Raw genomic sequence first — 17,067 nt, forward strand, 5'->3', positions numbered from 1 at the left:
ATCTGTCTAACCAACATGTAAAAAGTGACCAGTCACTGTTTGCCTTTTATAAAGGGTTGTTTATGGGGGGCTAATTTAAAATAAATGATTCCACAATATTTTATCAATGTGCAAACAAAGTGGTATCTCGTTTAAATATTGTCACAGCTGGTGTGTATAGACTTTGAAAATCAGTTCAAACACTTTATACGACAGCATTTTTTGCCATGTTATAAAAATATATATATTAATAATAACCATATTTTTATAGTAAAATGTTATGTAATCATATTTAATAAAATAATCATAAATATAGCTGCAAGCAGAAATTATGGGGTCAAGCCCAATGGCACAAAGATTTTGAAAAACACATGGAACGGCACTTAGTACACAAAAAACTGCTCATATCGTTTCGTGCTGACACCAAATTATGAGTTAGATAAAATGTGCCAGTGGTGATACATACCAAGATTTGTGTCATTACACAAAAGTGTCCTGAAGAAACGGCCACATGACCCTTTGGCATGTTCGCCTAAGAATTTGTTGTCCCTGTATATGATAACCATTTGATCAATCAAGAATCAGTTAATAACTTTTTGTCAGGAGTCTCACTACATGCCATAAACAAAATTGTGTGCCAATGGAACAAACTTTGACGGACGAGTTTGAAAAAATATGTTTTGAATCAAATTGAATATGGCAGACGCGATCAGTGGTGGAAAATTACGAACTTGGTACTGAATTTCTAGCAATGAGAATAATAATAATCAAAATTAAGTCAAAATTATGAGAATAGTCATAGCATTGTGAAATTAAGGTTATATTATTATGAGAATAAAGTCCAATTTTGAGAACATCCAGCAAAATCTCATATTGCTGCAACTTTATTCTGTCATTTTTACTTTATATATTCAAATATTATGACTACGTTCTCATAATTGTTATATTTTAACATGGCATTAAAATGCTGTTGCACTTTGTTTACATAAATATGCAAACAAAGCTAAACATACAGTGCTCTTATTATATTTCATCAGATCTCAAGTAAAAATTTAATAAATATTTTCTTATATATACCGTCTACATCAACTTCTTTCTTTCTTTTCTCTTTCCTAATAGTTAATATCCCACCCAACCGTTTTGTTTAATACTATTAAACACCACATAAAATTAGTCCTGAGTTATCTGAGCCTTTAGTCAGATAGGAGCTTGAGATTTATTAACATTTGAAATGCAACATGCTTCAGACATTGTTAAACGGTTCGTTGGCATGCTGTCTGAGGCTGGGAGTAATCATTACATGACCAGAGACTAAAATACTCATTATTAGTGCTTCCATACTTGCATTTTGTGTCACATGACTAACTCCATCTTGTTCATCTTTAGGTGATGAGATGTTGCACAGATATCTCAGTAATGAACAGATCCCCACCATCTCAGAAGAGTCACCCTGTTATCCACTGCCATACCGGCCCCGAGGTGAACGCCAGCTCGTCCGAGGGGTAGATCACATCCGTGGCAGCCAGTGTTTTATCGACGCAGACCTGCACACCAGCAGCACCATACCCTATCAAGAAGCCATTGCTCGGAAGCCCTCTGCATCTAAATCCACCAAGAGACCCCCATCAGAGCCGTCGCTGCTTAGCAGTTGGATCGCCCGACTCAAGCTGCTCACACACTGACTGTGCTGCTGTCTGCCATCCATGTGCAGTATTATCATTTTAAATCTGAGATCAGAGATCTGTGAAAATTCAGTTTGGCCAGTATTACAGACATCCACAGTTTAACACCTGTTACTGTTTTTATACAATTTCAAAAGCATTCAATACACTACTGAGAACTCTCTCTCTGTGTTTCTTTGTGAAAAATTTAATCAGGTCATTATTTGGATTTTTCAGTTGCTTCTTTAAATGACTGTGACATTAGGTTATTTAATTTCTGCAAACGTTATTATGTATCTGGTCTAGTTTATTTAAATGCATACTAAATAGTTTTTATTTACATAATGCTTACAGTATGAGATAAAGACTAGAGCTGTGTTCTTTCTAAGATAGGTGTGCACATGGGCTAAGTTATAAGGCAAAGTTTTTCTGATGTTTGAAATGAATGTCTCATGCTTGTGCAAAAGAAAGTATTTAGAAATCAGCTCTTTATCAATTCATGCAGCGGAATTTGATTTGAGTTGAGTTGGCCACACCCTACAGGATGTTTTGGAATAACAGGAAGAGAAATTAACTGAAATGCTTTTACAAATTCAGGACCCACATAACAGAAGAATTAGTCAGAGACAAGTCTGGTGATTTAAAGGAGTCATATGACACGGCTAAGACGAATATTATCGTTTGTTTTACATGTAATGCAATGGTTATATTAAGGTTAAAAAACTCTGTATTTTCCACATACCGTGCATCTTTGTATCTCCTTTTTGTCCCGCCTCTATGATAGGCGCAGATTCTACTAAGCTCATTTACAAAGCTCATGGCTCTGAAAAGTGAGGTGTGCTATGATTGGCCAGTTAACCAGTGCGTAGTGATTAGTCGAATACTGCAAGCGTGTGACGGAAATGTAACGCCTCTTACCATATTTGGAACATCAGGTTCCAAAGCAGTTGTACTGACAGGTACACCCACCTTACATTTGGGCGGTCTTAATCAAGTCATACCACGAAATGATGTAAATGTATGGGGGTGTGGTTACAAGAGACGTTTTAGGCAGGTCTGGGTGAGCATTTGCTTTTAGATAGAATGCATCTATTGTTCAGACACTTAAAATTTCGCAACTTTACGTGTCTAATACATGCATGAGCAACTTAAACACACCAAAGACACAGAAAAACACGCATTCGCGCCATTTGACCCCTTTGATAAGTTAACACCGTAAGTAATTACATTATTCATTTTGAGCTACAATGCCTATTTATTACCTGATATTTATAGATGTTTCAGTGCTACAACATGATTATTTTAAAAACAAACATTATCTGTCCCAAACTTAACTTCCGATACACCTCTGCAAAGTATCAATAACTAAAGTAGTTTTTATTTCATTTAATATAATTCATTTGCAATATAATATTAATACAAATCTATTAATATAAATTAAATCTAAAATAAATTGTAACATTATAACCAAACACAGACAGGAAATAAACTTCGGGCCAGGCACGTGTGTAAGATACAACAAATTAGACAGTGCCATTGGATCAAAACTGTCAAAACAATTCAGATAAATCGGATTTACATTTTTTTAGTGTGCACCACATTATGTTTTCAGATAAATGTATTAAAATAAATACTGACATTAACTTACTCTATTGATTATACATAAATAAGAAATTCTGTGAAAGTTCTTCCATGGTGGTTCAGAAACAAAAGATTTCTATATGTGGCATTTCAACTCAAATGTATTTCTAGAGCGCTTTTTATGTTGCAAAGCAGCCTTACGAAAAATACATGTTTGCACAAACAGTAGAAAAACAGTATCGAAATGAGGACAAAAGAAATATAAAGACAGAAAATTATAAGATTCATGTTTTTTAAACATTAATTACTTTTCTCACATTTCATATGTGGTGTGTATGATAACATGTTTATGAGTTATTCATACTGAATTTGATTAAATGTATTTAAATAATGCTTCATGTCTAGGAGTGCTATTGTTTTGTACTATTTTAGCTCTTAATTATGCCATTCAGTCACATTTACATCCTGATTGGATCAAATCCAAATTCACAAACTGAATGTCTCAGTTCAATAGTACAAAATATTGTAAAACCCAAGTGTTATATATTTTCCATGCTGAGTAAAGTCTTTCTTGATTTAATAACTCACAAAATGGAGCTACTGTTTGTCTTAGAACTTATAAATTATTTTGTTGTGTATAAGATTAATTCATGGTTAAATAAAACATTTCAACAGTATCAGATGCCAACAGTTAACCTGACCTGTCTTGTGTAAAACTAGAACATAAAGCAGTTAAAATAGGATTACTTGATTTTGATATTCTTCTATTTTGTTTAATACCTTTAATAATGATTTTGGTCATAATAAAGTTCACACAAATCCTGTATGTGTTTGTGGTCATTGGGAAGAAAATGCAATAGCTCCGCCTCCTTGTGTTGATGTAATTAAACAGGAAGTTAAATGAAATATGGCCTCGCCGGCCCCTTTTGAAATAGCCAATAGCCTTTATGTTACCTCAGTCTTTTTAAATCTTTTAAATCATTATCTTATTGTATTTTATTTTTTATTGTACAATTCTACAAGAATAAGATATATTACGTAGTTACAATACCAACATTATCTGCAGTTACAATTCTAATTTTAAAGTATTTCAAAGGGTTAAAATTCGTTTTTACCTAATTTGGTGAAAGTGAAAACACAGTACACAAAAAACAAAAACACATTTAATATAGTAATTAAAAATTGAAATAGCAGGAAAAATACAAAAACATGCTTCAAATCAATCATTGATGACCAAAAATCGGAAGTAGGAAATCATTTCTGTAAACGCGCTGTTTTAATGATAATACTTATTATGTGTGTTTAAATGTTATGAGTCATAAGCAACTTTAATGTTTTAATGTTATTAAATGTTACTAAATCCAAACGTTAAAACCGGTTTGAGGTGGGAAATATCACGAATCTAACGTGTCTGGAATGCAGCATTACTCTTTCTTCTTTATTGCCATAATTCCGGATCAGATTAGCGTGTTTACACGTCACTTTATGTTGAAAACAGTATTATTTTGTAATTCGATTGTTGTCTTTATAAACAGTGCAATATCGCCCTACAGTGGGCTTTAACTGCAGTGGACGACTCACAACTACACAAAGTTCTTCTTTTGAACAATCCACTAGATAACACTAGCATATAACGACAGGCATTTAAATATAATGCCCACCACTTAAAAATAACGAATAGAGGGGAGTGATTAAATCAATTATGCAAATGTATGCGTCATTAGAGGAGCATTTCTAAAGGGCGTGTTTGACCTAACGCGCGGCTGCGCTGATTTACCGGTCAATGACATCAAGGTATCGCGAGAGTGCTTCGAAAGCATAGACTTCGAATCGCTCTCGCGATACTGACTGTCATGCAGCGCCTTATGGTATCGAACACACCTAAGTCAACGTGAGTGTTCAAAGTCGCTTCACAAACAAACCAAACCATCTTCTGCAAGGTCTATGATGTCTACCAGAGTTGTTTTCAGAGGCATAAGATACTTTCAGGTTTTTACATGCTGGCTTCAGGTGAGTAAACATAAATAAATACTAAAAAGAGTGAAGAAAGTAAATAAGCGACCACTCAACACACACTTCAGTTTAATTTTTGCCACAGGCAATGCAACCTGTTTGACAAACATGAAAGTATAAGTTGTTACATCATCATTCAAGCATTGTGCATTGTTTTTGTACATTATTATATGTTATATAAAAACTGACTAAATGTGTGTTTTGTTATTAATGTGCATGTGTGTTTGTTTCAGACTGTGTTGTTGTCTCTGAAGACAGTAGAGGTGATCAGCACAATGCAGTCAGTAAGTGTCCACTTGTTTTTTTATCAATGTTTAGGTTATCAAAATGTGTATGTTTAAGTTAAGTCAAAAAAATAGAAGCGTATTTTCAGTGATACACGGATATGACATTTCATGAAACAAAAGCACATTTGTTATATTCAGGCTTTACACAAAATGCGTCAAAGTGTGTCAATGTCTGTCTTGCTTAGCTGTAATTTGAGGTTTCAAATTTGCCTAAATTAAAGAAATACTACCATACTTTAACCTTGTAAAACAAATAATGTCATGTCATATTATGATTTATTTAACCGTAATGAGAATATGAAAGAAAATGTTTAATTGTCTTGCAGATAAGAACACAATGCAAAAAAAACCACACGAATGAACCTAAAAATCCTGTTTTCCTATTAGTATTAACATTGTCATTCTTTTAGTAGTGCCTTAGAAGTGCCCTAAATAGTCAGCTATGATTACACCATAAGCAAAGTGTCCAATAGTAAAGGTAACATGAGTAACTTGGTCATGTAATCTCTTGCCATAAGGCATTTCACTCATTTCACTATTTACATGAGTCTTTCTTACATACAATTTATTTGACTTTATTTATTATTAGTTTCTAACAGTGAAATAATAAAAATGTGCTGAGTTCACTTTTTAGGTAGCAAAAGTGGAAGTATCACATGTCACCCTGCCCACTTTGGTTTATTTGAGTCCTCATTTGAGTCCCTATGTAGATGAGCTTGTGAAATGGTATGTGTATCGAAAGAGAGAGAGAGAGAGAAGATATGATAGTTAGCGTGTGCTTGCTCTATCACTGGCATGTGTGTGTGGTGAGGGGAAGTGAAGGCTTGCTCAACAGACGGCTGTGTTATTAGTGCCTTCGCTCTGAACTGTGGGGTTGATGTTCACTGCTTAATTTACATCTCATTTCTTTCTCTTCGGCTCGTTCAGTATCCTCTTCAAGACTTCGCTTCGGAAAGGTCTCAGGGTAAGCAGAAAGATCTCTTCTAATATACATGTTTTTTACTATTTGAAACTTGCACAAAGAGTTAAAAAAATCATGTTTTTGAACACAATGTACGAAGAGAAAAGATAAATTGAGATTGTGTTGACGTAAGCATGTCTTTGTTGACTGCATCATGAGGACGTGGTTATATTATCTTGGATATTGGTATTTCGAACTCAACAAGAAGCTTCATACGTGTATGTTTGTTTGTGTTAGGCAATGGTGTGATGAGCCGCAGGAGGGTCTCGGTGAAGGACCTGGGGCAGGGCGACTGTCAGGGCTGGTTGTACAAAAGGAAAGAAAGCAAAGGGCTCTTGGGTTGGAGGTGGAAGAAGTTCTGGTTTGTGCTGAAGAAATGTTCGCTCTACTGGTACACATCCGAGACGGTAAGCTGTGTGGTTTTCCCGTGGTAATGTGTGTTCGTGCTACGGAAATTGTGAACCATGTTTGTGTGAGCTTATCGAGATTTCTTATGTAATGTTCAAAGTGACTATCAGGTCTTTTCTATGTTCTTTCTAGGCAGAGAAAGCCGAGGGTTACATCAACCTGAGAGACTTTACTGTAGATCAGGCTACTGAATGCAAGAAAAAGTAGTAAGTCCGTTTAACCTATTTAGCACGATTTTGGCATATCGTTGTCAGAGGTACTGTGGTATTAGTAGGTGCCCCTGCCACAGCTATCTATGTTACGTTTTTAGAACGAGAACCACATGTGTGTGATTGTGGTGATTGCTAAGAAACTTAATAACAATTAGTCTTAGGTAGTGTTTGTGTACGGCAGTAATTCATTATACTGCAATTCTTCTACAGGCATGATTGATACCTAAAATTGTGTGGTTAGTTTAGAAAAGAGGTGTGTGCATTTTTTGTTCGTGAATGGTAGAGGTTCACATAATATTAGGGATGCACCGATGTGTACATCTTGGCCGATAACAATAACCGATAATTCTTGAACACTGGAAGCCGATAACCGATATATTGGCCGACATACGTTTCCTAAATATTAATAAAACATTTGCTGATACTGAAAAATACTTTTCCTAATCATGTACCAAGCCTGCTTTACACTAATTTAAGATTCTTTAACTTAAACTTTTCTGGTATGTTTATTTAATAAACAAATGAAAGATTTTCGTCCATAGCAACGCAGAGAAGTGTTCTCAATAGCCACAAGTCTAACAGGTCTCAAGACAGAAAGCAACAAGACAGAAGTCGGCTTCTTACAATATGCTTTTGTTCCTATCATTTACATATTCATAAATATCTACATAGTACATCAACAATGGTTTGCTAATAGCAGTAAGTGATCATGACTAAAAGACACGCTGTTCTAGATTTGAACTGTGAGCAGAGTGCATATTTAAGTGGTCCAACCAGAGGAAATTATTAATAATTTATCAGCTATTAAATATCGGCCTAAATTTTATTTTCAGCCGATGCGATAACATTAAGTGACCATTTATTGACCGATACTGCGGATAATATATTGTGCATCCCTACATAATATTGAAATTAGCCAAATTTCACAAATTAGCACATGACATATCGCAATGGTTTGATATAACTAAATAATTTCAGAAATTAATCAAAGTTTCAAGATGATGCATATAACAGAGCGACTGATGTTTTAAAAAAAGATCAATAATCTAAAAGAATTTGAGACATTCAAGCATTATCGTACTGTGTATCATATATGATAACTTGCCAAATAATGTTATTCTATCACATTATATTCCATATAGTGCATCCCTAGTGGTCAGACTTACAATTGTCACTTAGTAGACAGTAAAAGGGGCAAAACAATCTAAAGAATTTTGAAATAACTACCATAGCAACAACCAGGTAACCTATGACAACACCTCAGCAAAACTATACAAACGCCTTAAAGCTGTCTTATAGATTAGCTGTACAGTAGACATATACAATAACTGTGTATCAACACTCTTGCAAAAACCAGAAGTACATGTATACCAACAACTAGAACCACCATAGAAACTGTATAGTAACACCATTATGAATACAAAAGAAATTGTATAACACAAGCAACACCATAGGAACACCCTGGAAACGCCAGGAATGCCATAGCAACTGCATAGCAACACCCTGGCAACTATCAAAAACACATACATTGTAGCAGTAAGCAGACAAGCATTTTCACACTCTTTTCCTAAATCTCTATGAGGCATGAGAGTCATTTTTTATACAGATGCATTATGAACAAAATAAGAAGTGACTGTAAGTGAGTCATGTCTGATTTTTATCTAACTCTTGCTGTTTCTATATGTCCTGATAGTGTGCTGTTGTAAACTTAGCACAGGAAGCTGACTGCTTTAATTGTGCGGTCTGAAACACATTTGTTTTACAGACTTCCTTTCTTAACACATACACTAAGTAATAGTGCTTTACTTTCATCACCACGAGTGAGCTAAGATACAGAGACTGATGTTTTCTTATTGTGCTGTCGCTACATCATCTACACACACAGCCACGCAGACATTGTTCTTAAAAGATAGTCAGTGTTGTGGGTGTTTAATTCATTTCTTTAATTCATTTTTTCCAGTGCGATGAAAGCAAGCCACCTTGAGATGCTGACACTGTACTTTGCGCCCGAGAATTTGAAAGACATGAACAAGTAAGTGCGATAATGTTCAAAATCTATTCAAATGCGCATGTATGGCACTGTGGTCAGAGATTATTGCTGACGGTAAAGTTTTCTGTGAAAAAAGTGCTATCGGTTTTAGTCATGTGCTCATATGAGGGGGGAAGAGCTGGTTTTGGTTTGATGTTTGCATTGCACTCTGGCCACACTCATTCTCCAGTCCGCTTTGACACTTAACTGTGATCAAAGCTCTCTGCAGCGTGCAATTTAACATCTTGTGATGAAGATGCATGCTTGTAAGACCTAAATACTTACCGTGAGCAACTGTTTTTACATGGTATTTGACGTTGTAGGGTGACCAGACGTCCTGATTTTAGTATAACAGGAACATATTATAGATCTATTTTTAGTGTCCTTTCTTCGTGTATTCTGAAAACAGGGTTTCCAGATCTGCGTAACAAAACCAGCCAATTAATGCTAGTAAAAAGTCCAGTACGTGTGCACCTTAATAAGCCTCGAGAGCTGGTACGGAGCACAACGTTTTTCTTTGTATGGAAAATAACAGAGCTCAACTTCCTTTAATTTTACAACTCTTACATTTTTGGTAAAAGTGTTCCAGTAAAACCTAAATAGAGATTAAAGTGTGGGTGTGTCGAGTTAAGCTGTGTAGGCTATGAACCAAGACAATATTTGTGAGATATGAAGAGATTTGCCGTAATGAAACTTGATTTTTCTGTCAGATGGCTGACTAAACTTACCCAGGCTTCAAATGAACCAGCGCCCACAGACTCAACCAGTGGAGGTAAAATCACACTTACTCACACATAGAAACAAACTTCTATTTCAGTACACATGACATCTTTAGCAAACCTCAGTTAAACCGACACAACACTATAATAGCTTCATGCTGCGAATGTTTGATTTGTGTTTGTCTAGATTGTTACAGTGAGGAAAGTGATGATGATGATGAAGCAGACACAGCAGAGTTGTGTGTGGAGTTCATGGATAAGCTGACCCCGAGCTCTCATCACGTGAGTAATAGACACTTACACACAGGCTTTGTCTGAATACCCACACTTGCAGTCTATGCACTTGACTACGTATTTCCCGTTTGGTGTAGTGTCTATGCGAGCGTGAGGATTCCAAGTCTGCATGTGGTATTTCTAACCCAATGGGACACACTTAGCAAGTGAAAGCAATTTAATGAATTTGTTGTTTAAAATTGTGATATAAATCATTTGCACACGTTTTACAAAATACATAAATACAGCTTAGAGCAGTAAGGTGGTGTGGGTTTAATGTACGTTAAGGGCACTGCACTTTGGCATTTTCAAGATGTCGGACAGGCTTACGCTCTTTCCTGTAGTTCAGTGGTAAGAGCATTGCGTTAACAATGCAACGTTGTGGGTTCGATCCCAGGGGATTGTAAATACCTATGTAAAATGTATAGGATAAAGCAATGTAAGTCGCTTTGGGTAAAAGCGTCTGCCAAATGCCTAAATGTAAATGAATATTAAGAATTAATTTAAAAATCTGTTTACATTTATATTCAGGTTATAATCTTTTCAATTAGAGATGCACCGATATTCATTATTCTACATTGATACAGATAGCAGTTTATTCAGAGTGATGTCTGCCGATACCAATTCTAAAGATTACATTTCTTAACCTTCTAAATTTTATAAATTAATATAATGACTATTAATATTGAATATCAAAGTGGTGTTGTTTCTTTCCATTGTCTAAATACAGAGCACAAATTCATTGCATTTATCTGTCCTCTTTTGATTCACACGATATATCGACTGCTTTTAAACTATCGGCCAATAGCTGATCATGTGGAAAATTGCTTTAATCAACCAATACCAATTATTGACCGATATATCCATGCATCTTTAATATCAGAATCAGAAAGAGCTTTATTGCCAAGTATGTTTGCACATAGAAACCATGTTGTTCATGGATATGAAAGTTAAGTGAAAAATAAAAAGTGAAGTGAAAGTGACCTATTTGTCAGAGATGGTGACCCACACCCGAAATGTGACCTCTGTATTTAACCCATCCAGAGAGTAGTGAACACATGTACACCTGGAGCAGTGGGCAGCTTTCACTGCAGCGCCTGGCGAGCAAATAGGGGTAAGGTCAAGGGCACCTCGGTCGTTACCCACCGGCCCTGGAAATCGAACCGATAACTTGTGGTCACGAGTCCGACTAACCATTAGGTATTGTGTTCATTCCAGTCGAGTGTTTTCAACAAAATCCAACCTCAGAAGTGACATAAAGTCATCCAACAACAGTGTGAAAGACTGACAAAATGACAACCCAAAGGAAAAATATTTTTAATACGGTTCCTAAATAGATGTACGAATACAAGTGTTTTATTGATTAAAAGTGATTCTGAAATTACAATTTCTCTTTTATCTAAATTACATTGCTTTATCCTATACATTTTACATAGGTTTTTGCAATCCCCTGGGATCGTTGATAACGCAATGCTCTTACCACTTAGCTACAGGAAAGCTTATTTTCTTTTTACAGGAAAACTTGTTTTCTTTGCGTTATTTGAGGTCTGAAAATATACAGAGCATCTTCTCTGTTATTTTCACCTGTTTCTCCAGTTTTCCATTTTCTGCAAATAAATGCGAATAGAAGAAAACGTATAGACTTATTCAATTTGAAAATCAGAAAAACAGATTCTCAATGGTCTCTTAATTTTTTCCGCGGCTGTATATATTTAGTTTGACCACCTGATGTTGATGATCTATATTTTCTGAAAGCTAATATATTCCTTTTAGTTCCCATCCGTTGAAAGAAAGGGATTCTTTACTGTACTCTGTTGTTTGTTGGTGAAGTCCAGATTCCAGAGCAGAAGAGACTTATTGTTGTATTGTGTTTGATGTGTCAGGGTTTTCTCCCTCCTCCGCTCTCTTCCTCGTCTCCGTGTCCGGACATGATCCCGCTGATGTCTCCTGTGGCTAACTGCACAGAGACTGCGAGCGCAGACAGCGAATCGTGGCAGGAGATCAGCTCAGAGGACGACCCCATCTGCAAAATACAGGAATTCCGAGGAAATGACCGTGAGTGAGCATTTCTTTCTCTTAAAACAGAATTGATTTAAACATTTACATGAATTGCTCTTATAATCATACAAAAGGCTTGAAAATACACCGATAGTACAGCACATACAGGACATTGTGTATATTTACACAGACATGTTGAACGGAAACATGCAAAAGAAAATGCAAAAACTATACATTCCTTAAAGGTGTAGTTCACCCAAAAAGATAACATTTGTCACATCCAGACCGGCAGATTATAGCAAAATATGGAAATCATTGGATAATCTGGTGAAAAAGTGTAGAAGAAACCCTGTAAATAAATGCTCTTGGAATATTGTTTCATCAGGTCCACCATCAGATGAGATGGAGATGCTGTATCTTCATCTGAAGCAGGCGAGTCTCTCTCCTACAGGAGCCCTGCAGCCGACCACTAAACACGAATTTAGGTCCTCCTTCATCAAACGCTGTAAAGACGATGGCATAAATGACAAACTACATCTGATCCGAGCTTTGAACAGTACTTTAAAGGTGAGACACCCCAACGTATTAAGCACTGTGTAAATGTAGAGATAAAACGATACACTTTGTAATCATAATTGCATTGCATTACATTGTATGTTTTAAACTTCTCTTTAACTTTGTGATAGTTCCGCCAAAAATTTAAAATCTGTCATCATTTACTTACCCGTTTATCATTTCAGTCCTGTATGACTTTCTATAGGTATTTTCTATAGTTATATTAAGATATTTTGAAAAATGTTGTTCACTGGCTCCCATTCACCTGCATTGGTTTTGTGTCCATACAATAGAAGGAAATGTGCTCCAGTGCTGTTCGGTTACCAACTTTCTTCAAAATTTCTTCTTTTGTGTTCAAAAGAACTCATACAGGTTCAAAATGACAAGATGGCGAGTAAATGACAGAACTTTCATCTTTGGGTGAACTATCGCTTAAATTCTTTTGTCATTAAATCTGATATCCTGCGTACTGTAGTATGTAGTATGTACTGTAGCTAATATATTACAACTCCTACATACTATAATGTTATTTGAACTTGACCACGAGAACTATTACTATCAATATACGGATCATTCCTTTTAATGTATTGGATGTGTACAAACACTAGATGGCAGTATTGACAACACCAACGTTTTGAAGCAGGCTTTAAGTTGTGTGAAACTATCAATTTTACAACACATTCTACGTCTATTTTGTTGTAGGCTAAAGAGGCTGATCTGCAGGTCGTCGAGCAGATTTTGAGGGAACCGTCTCTGAGCGTTTCCAAATACAGACAGTGGCGAGACGCTAATATCCTCCTCCTGCAGGAGATCAATGAGAAACACCCGCAGGTTCAGACTCAACCCCAGCAGCAGTCTGGGGTCTCCGGTCCATACGCCGCCATCCCTGCCGTCCATGTGTGTGTGGAGACCAGTCTGTGAAATGACACAAAAAACAAACTGAAGTGCTTGTGTGTTGTGTAAAGATGACCACAGGCCTGGATGAAGCTACAGGAGATCACAGCTGTGTGTGTGTGTGTGTGTGTGTGTGTGTGTGTGTGCATGCGTTCGTGCGGCTGTGTGTAGAAATAATTTGTCCGATTTTTGGAGCTTCTCATATATGATGATAAAGTTTTATGTGAAACACTTTTCTGTGAGTTTGTTCATATGCTGTAATGCTTTTAACTAGTTAAACAGTTAAATCAACCAGTTGAAAATGTGAGCTGTTGGCAAGACGTCTTAAGTTTGGTTTATGAACTGATCACTAACAGAATGATAATCCGATTGCAACACTGTATATTTTGTGCAGTTAACATTTTTAAGGCAGTGTAAATATCAGACATCAGATTTTAGATGAAACAAACACTCACGCTTACACACACTTTGTCACAGATCACAGATCAATTCTTCTTTAGATTCAGAGGCTTGTTTCTGTTTTATTATCATTTGTTTTAACATGGCGGTCTCTTTAAAGAACATATTTGAGTATTTTACTGTAAATGAGTGTCTTTAGTATTGTACATAAATTGTGTAAATGTCTGTAATCTAACTGTGCAGAGGTTAACGTGGTGTTTTTGGATACATATGTGAATGTATTTAAACTAAATAAAAAATGACTGCCTGATCTATTTTGCGCAGTTGAGAGTGCTGCACATGTGCTCAACATGTTATATATATTTGGACTATAGAAATCAAAAGTACATTCGTGGTGCTTTATGAAGTCGAGGAGAACAAACCTTGTATATCTATTACACCTGACCTTGAGACCAGCTGGTTAAATGTCTCTAAACATGTCTTGTCTTTCTGTCTATGAACCCACATGAAGACTACACCAGTAGTATTGTACCGTGCCATCTGTGAAAGATGAGTGAGTGAAAGTGTCTGTAGACAGAAACTCCTTTAGTTTCATTAACAGAGAGCTTGTGAAAAGTTCAACACACAGATCACACTCGGCCATCTGCTGCCAGCTTTTGTAGCGCAGCACAAAGAGAGTTAATCCGACTGCTGCCCTCTTCTTTTATTTACATGAGAATAGAAGGGTCTCAACACTTTGCTGTTTGTCTATAGGGGGCACCAGAGAGTGAGGTGGTGGCTGAACGTCACCATCCATATGCTGCTAGCTAGTTCATCCTGACGTTGCGTCTGCGTCCCCATTCGCTTGCCCTAAAAGTATGTCATGTTTTTGTAATAGAAAAGTCACGCGTAAGAGAAGTTATTTAAACATGTCTTCATTCATTATTTGGTATTTATTCACATTTGGTAAATTTCTTAATTAAGTAAAGCATCACTTGTACGGCAGAGATGACATATTCTTGTAGGCCAAGCCAGAAGTTAGCGCCGCACTGGTTCCCTCGACCGAAAACCTGTGGACCATTCCCATAGACTTTTGAAAGGTCCTAAAAAAAGGTCACTGCTTAAAGTCACTGTGAACTAGAAGTTTTTATCTTTTTCACTTATTTTTACACATTTCCGAGTGAGAAGGAATTTCAAATGAGAAAATGAGTGGGCGTGGCTTGTGTGGCTTGCAGACTGACAGTTAAAGGGGAGGAGTTAATGGATGCTCCGCCCACGCCTTCTAATTTACATCAAATTGAGCTGGATAAGGGCGGAAGTGCATTTTCCGATTTTAGCTGAAGATTATGAAGGTACATGAATTTTAAAAGGAAAATGACCCACATTGTTAAACTATTTATTATAAACGCTGCAATATTTCATGAAAAATGAGAATTGTCATTTTTAATCTCACTAAGACTTTAAAGACAAACTGCACTGCCTTGGTATACGCAGCATTATTTGTTGTGTTTTCTCAGTGGATTTGCATGTATGATCGTGGATATGATCAGCTCTGAGCTCGCAACACGCTAACCTGAAATTAATACTTTAATACGTTTACACTGTCTGGATCATCCTCTCTCCAGTCTAGTGCATTATGCTTCATTGATGAATTTCATCAACAAAAAAACGTTTGTTTTGATTTCACTGGGTCTTTAACAAAGATTAGTACCATAGTCTGTTTGAATCCTGGATTCAGATTGGCTGGAAGGTGTGAATTGAAAGTTAGTTTGAGTCAGTTTGATCAATTGCACTGTACACATATATCATCTTAAAGTTGCCAAATATGGTATAAGCAGGATAATCCACGACTAGCCAAGCATTAAAGGATTTTAAATGAACTTTGCAGAGGTTCCACTTCGTGTCGGGTGGTTCTTGGCCTCCTGGAGGATTTTAATGCACGGATTATCCCTTATTTATGATACTTGCGCGTTTTGTCTATCAAGATCATCTTTACAGAATAACACAATATTTGCAATTGTTTAAGGTAAAAGCTAACACAAGGCTAAAAACTTTGATAAAAAAGGGGTCCCTGGCAAGTCCGTGAATGAATATCCGTCCACGTTTTTAGAGATTTGTGTCCATTTTGCATTATTTGTTATATTGTTATTCCTGATGCCATTTAATGTACCTGCCAAAGGGTGTAGTTGTTTTCAGCAACTTTTTAGGCAACCGTTGTTTTTAGGACAAAGCTTAAAAAAATCACGAGCGGGTGATAACTGGAGTGTTTGATGTTATAGAATTTCAAAATCATGTGCAGGTGGTAGATCCGTTTCCTATCTAGTGCCTAAACTTTAGAATATTCTTCCCTGCACTGTCCGGCAGAAACACTCTGTCAGTTTAAATCTAGAACAAAGATGCATCTTTTTAATCTTGCATGCACTACACTTCCATATTATAAATCCTCTGAGGGTTTAGGCTGCATTGGTTAGATCAACTGGAACCAGGAACACTTCCAACAACAACTGATGTACTTGTTGCATCAAAGAGGACAGAACACTCTACTCTCAGCCAGTCTTGTCTCTTTGTTCCAAGGTTACCGCAGAAAGCAAAATGCAGTTTATCCCCAGACCTGATGGTAGAGCGGAGAATGGCAAGCGGCGACCTGACAAAAGCTGAGATGATAGAGCTGGATAAAGAAGGTCGCGCCAACTTGACACATCTTCACTTCAAAATTTCAAATGCTATTAGATAATGATAATCTTAAATCTATAATTTATAAGTTTATTTATTTTTATTAAGCCTTGTTGTGCGAGTACTGTGAGCTTGTGCAGAGGCAGCAGCTTTTGCCAGAGGGGAACTGGAATCCCCTGGTTGGGCCTGGGATCTCCTGAGTTTTTTTTTCTCGATTATAGTTTTGGGTTTCTCGCAACCTTTTGCATACTGTTTTGCACTATTTGCCTGGCCGGGGGGCTGCTTTAAAATTAGAAGTTTTACATAATTAATATTGCAGATAGGAATTTACAGTCTGTTTAATATTTGACCTGTGTTTTCTCTCCTTTTTCTTAAATGTGTGCTTTCAGTGTGCGTGTCTGTGTGTCTGCGCGTCCGTGTGTGTGTCTATGTCTATGTGTGTAAAT

General features: G+C 36.5%; 1 protein-coding gene across 1 annotated transcript in view; it reads left to right on the forward strand.

Moving 5' to 3' along the window:
• cnksr3 (cnksr family member 3) overlaps positions 1 to 14,272 on the forward strand; it is a 37,297-nt gene extending 23,025 nt beyond the window's left edge. The window contains exons 13-24 of the mRNA XM_056764702.1: positions 1,366 to 1,657; positions 5,081 to 5,231; positions 5,468 to 5,518; positions 6,449 to 6,485; positions 6,720 to 6,889; positions 7,023 to 7,096; positions 9,063 to 9,134; positions 9,842 to 9,903; positions 10,038 to 10,132; positions 12,007 to 12,178; positions 12,507 to 12,688; positions 13,379 to 14,272. Of these exons, the coding sequence (XP_056620680.1) occupies positions 1,366 to 1,657; positions 5,081 to 5,231; positions 5,468 to 5,518; positions 6,449 to 6,485; positions 6,720 to 6,889; positions 7,023 to 7,096; positions 9,063 to 9,134; positions 9,842 to 9,903; positions 10,038 to 10,132; positions 12,007 to 12,178; positions 12,507 to 12,688; positions 13,379 to 13,597 (1,577 nt within the window). The 3' untranslated portion in view covers positions 13,598 to 14,272. The remainder of the gene's footprint in view (positions 1 to 1,365; positions 1,658 to 5,080; positions 5,232 to 5,467; positions 5,519 to 6,448; positions 6,486 to 6,719; positions 6,890 to 7,022; positions 7,097 to 9,062; positions 9,135 to 9,841; positions 9,904 to 10,037; positions 10,133 to 12,006; positions 12,179 to 12,506; positions 12,689 to 13,378) is intronic.
• The last annotated feature ends 2,795 nt before the right edge of the window (positions 14,273 to 17,067 follow it).

Source organism: Triplophysa dalaica, chromosome 13, assembly GCF_015846415.1.
Source record: "Triplophysa dalaica isolate WHDGS20190420 chromosome 13, ASM1584641v1, whole genome shotgun sequence".
Lineage (NCBI taxonomy): Eukaryota > Metazoa > Chordata > Actinopteri > Cypriniformes > Nemacheilidae > Triplophysa > Triplophysa dalaica.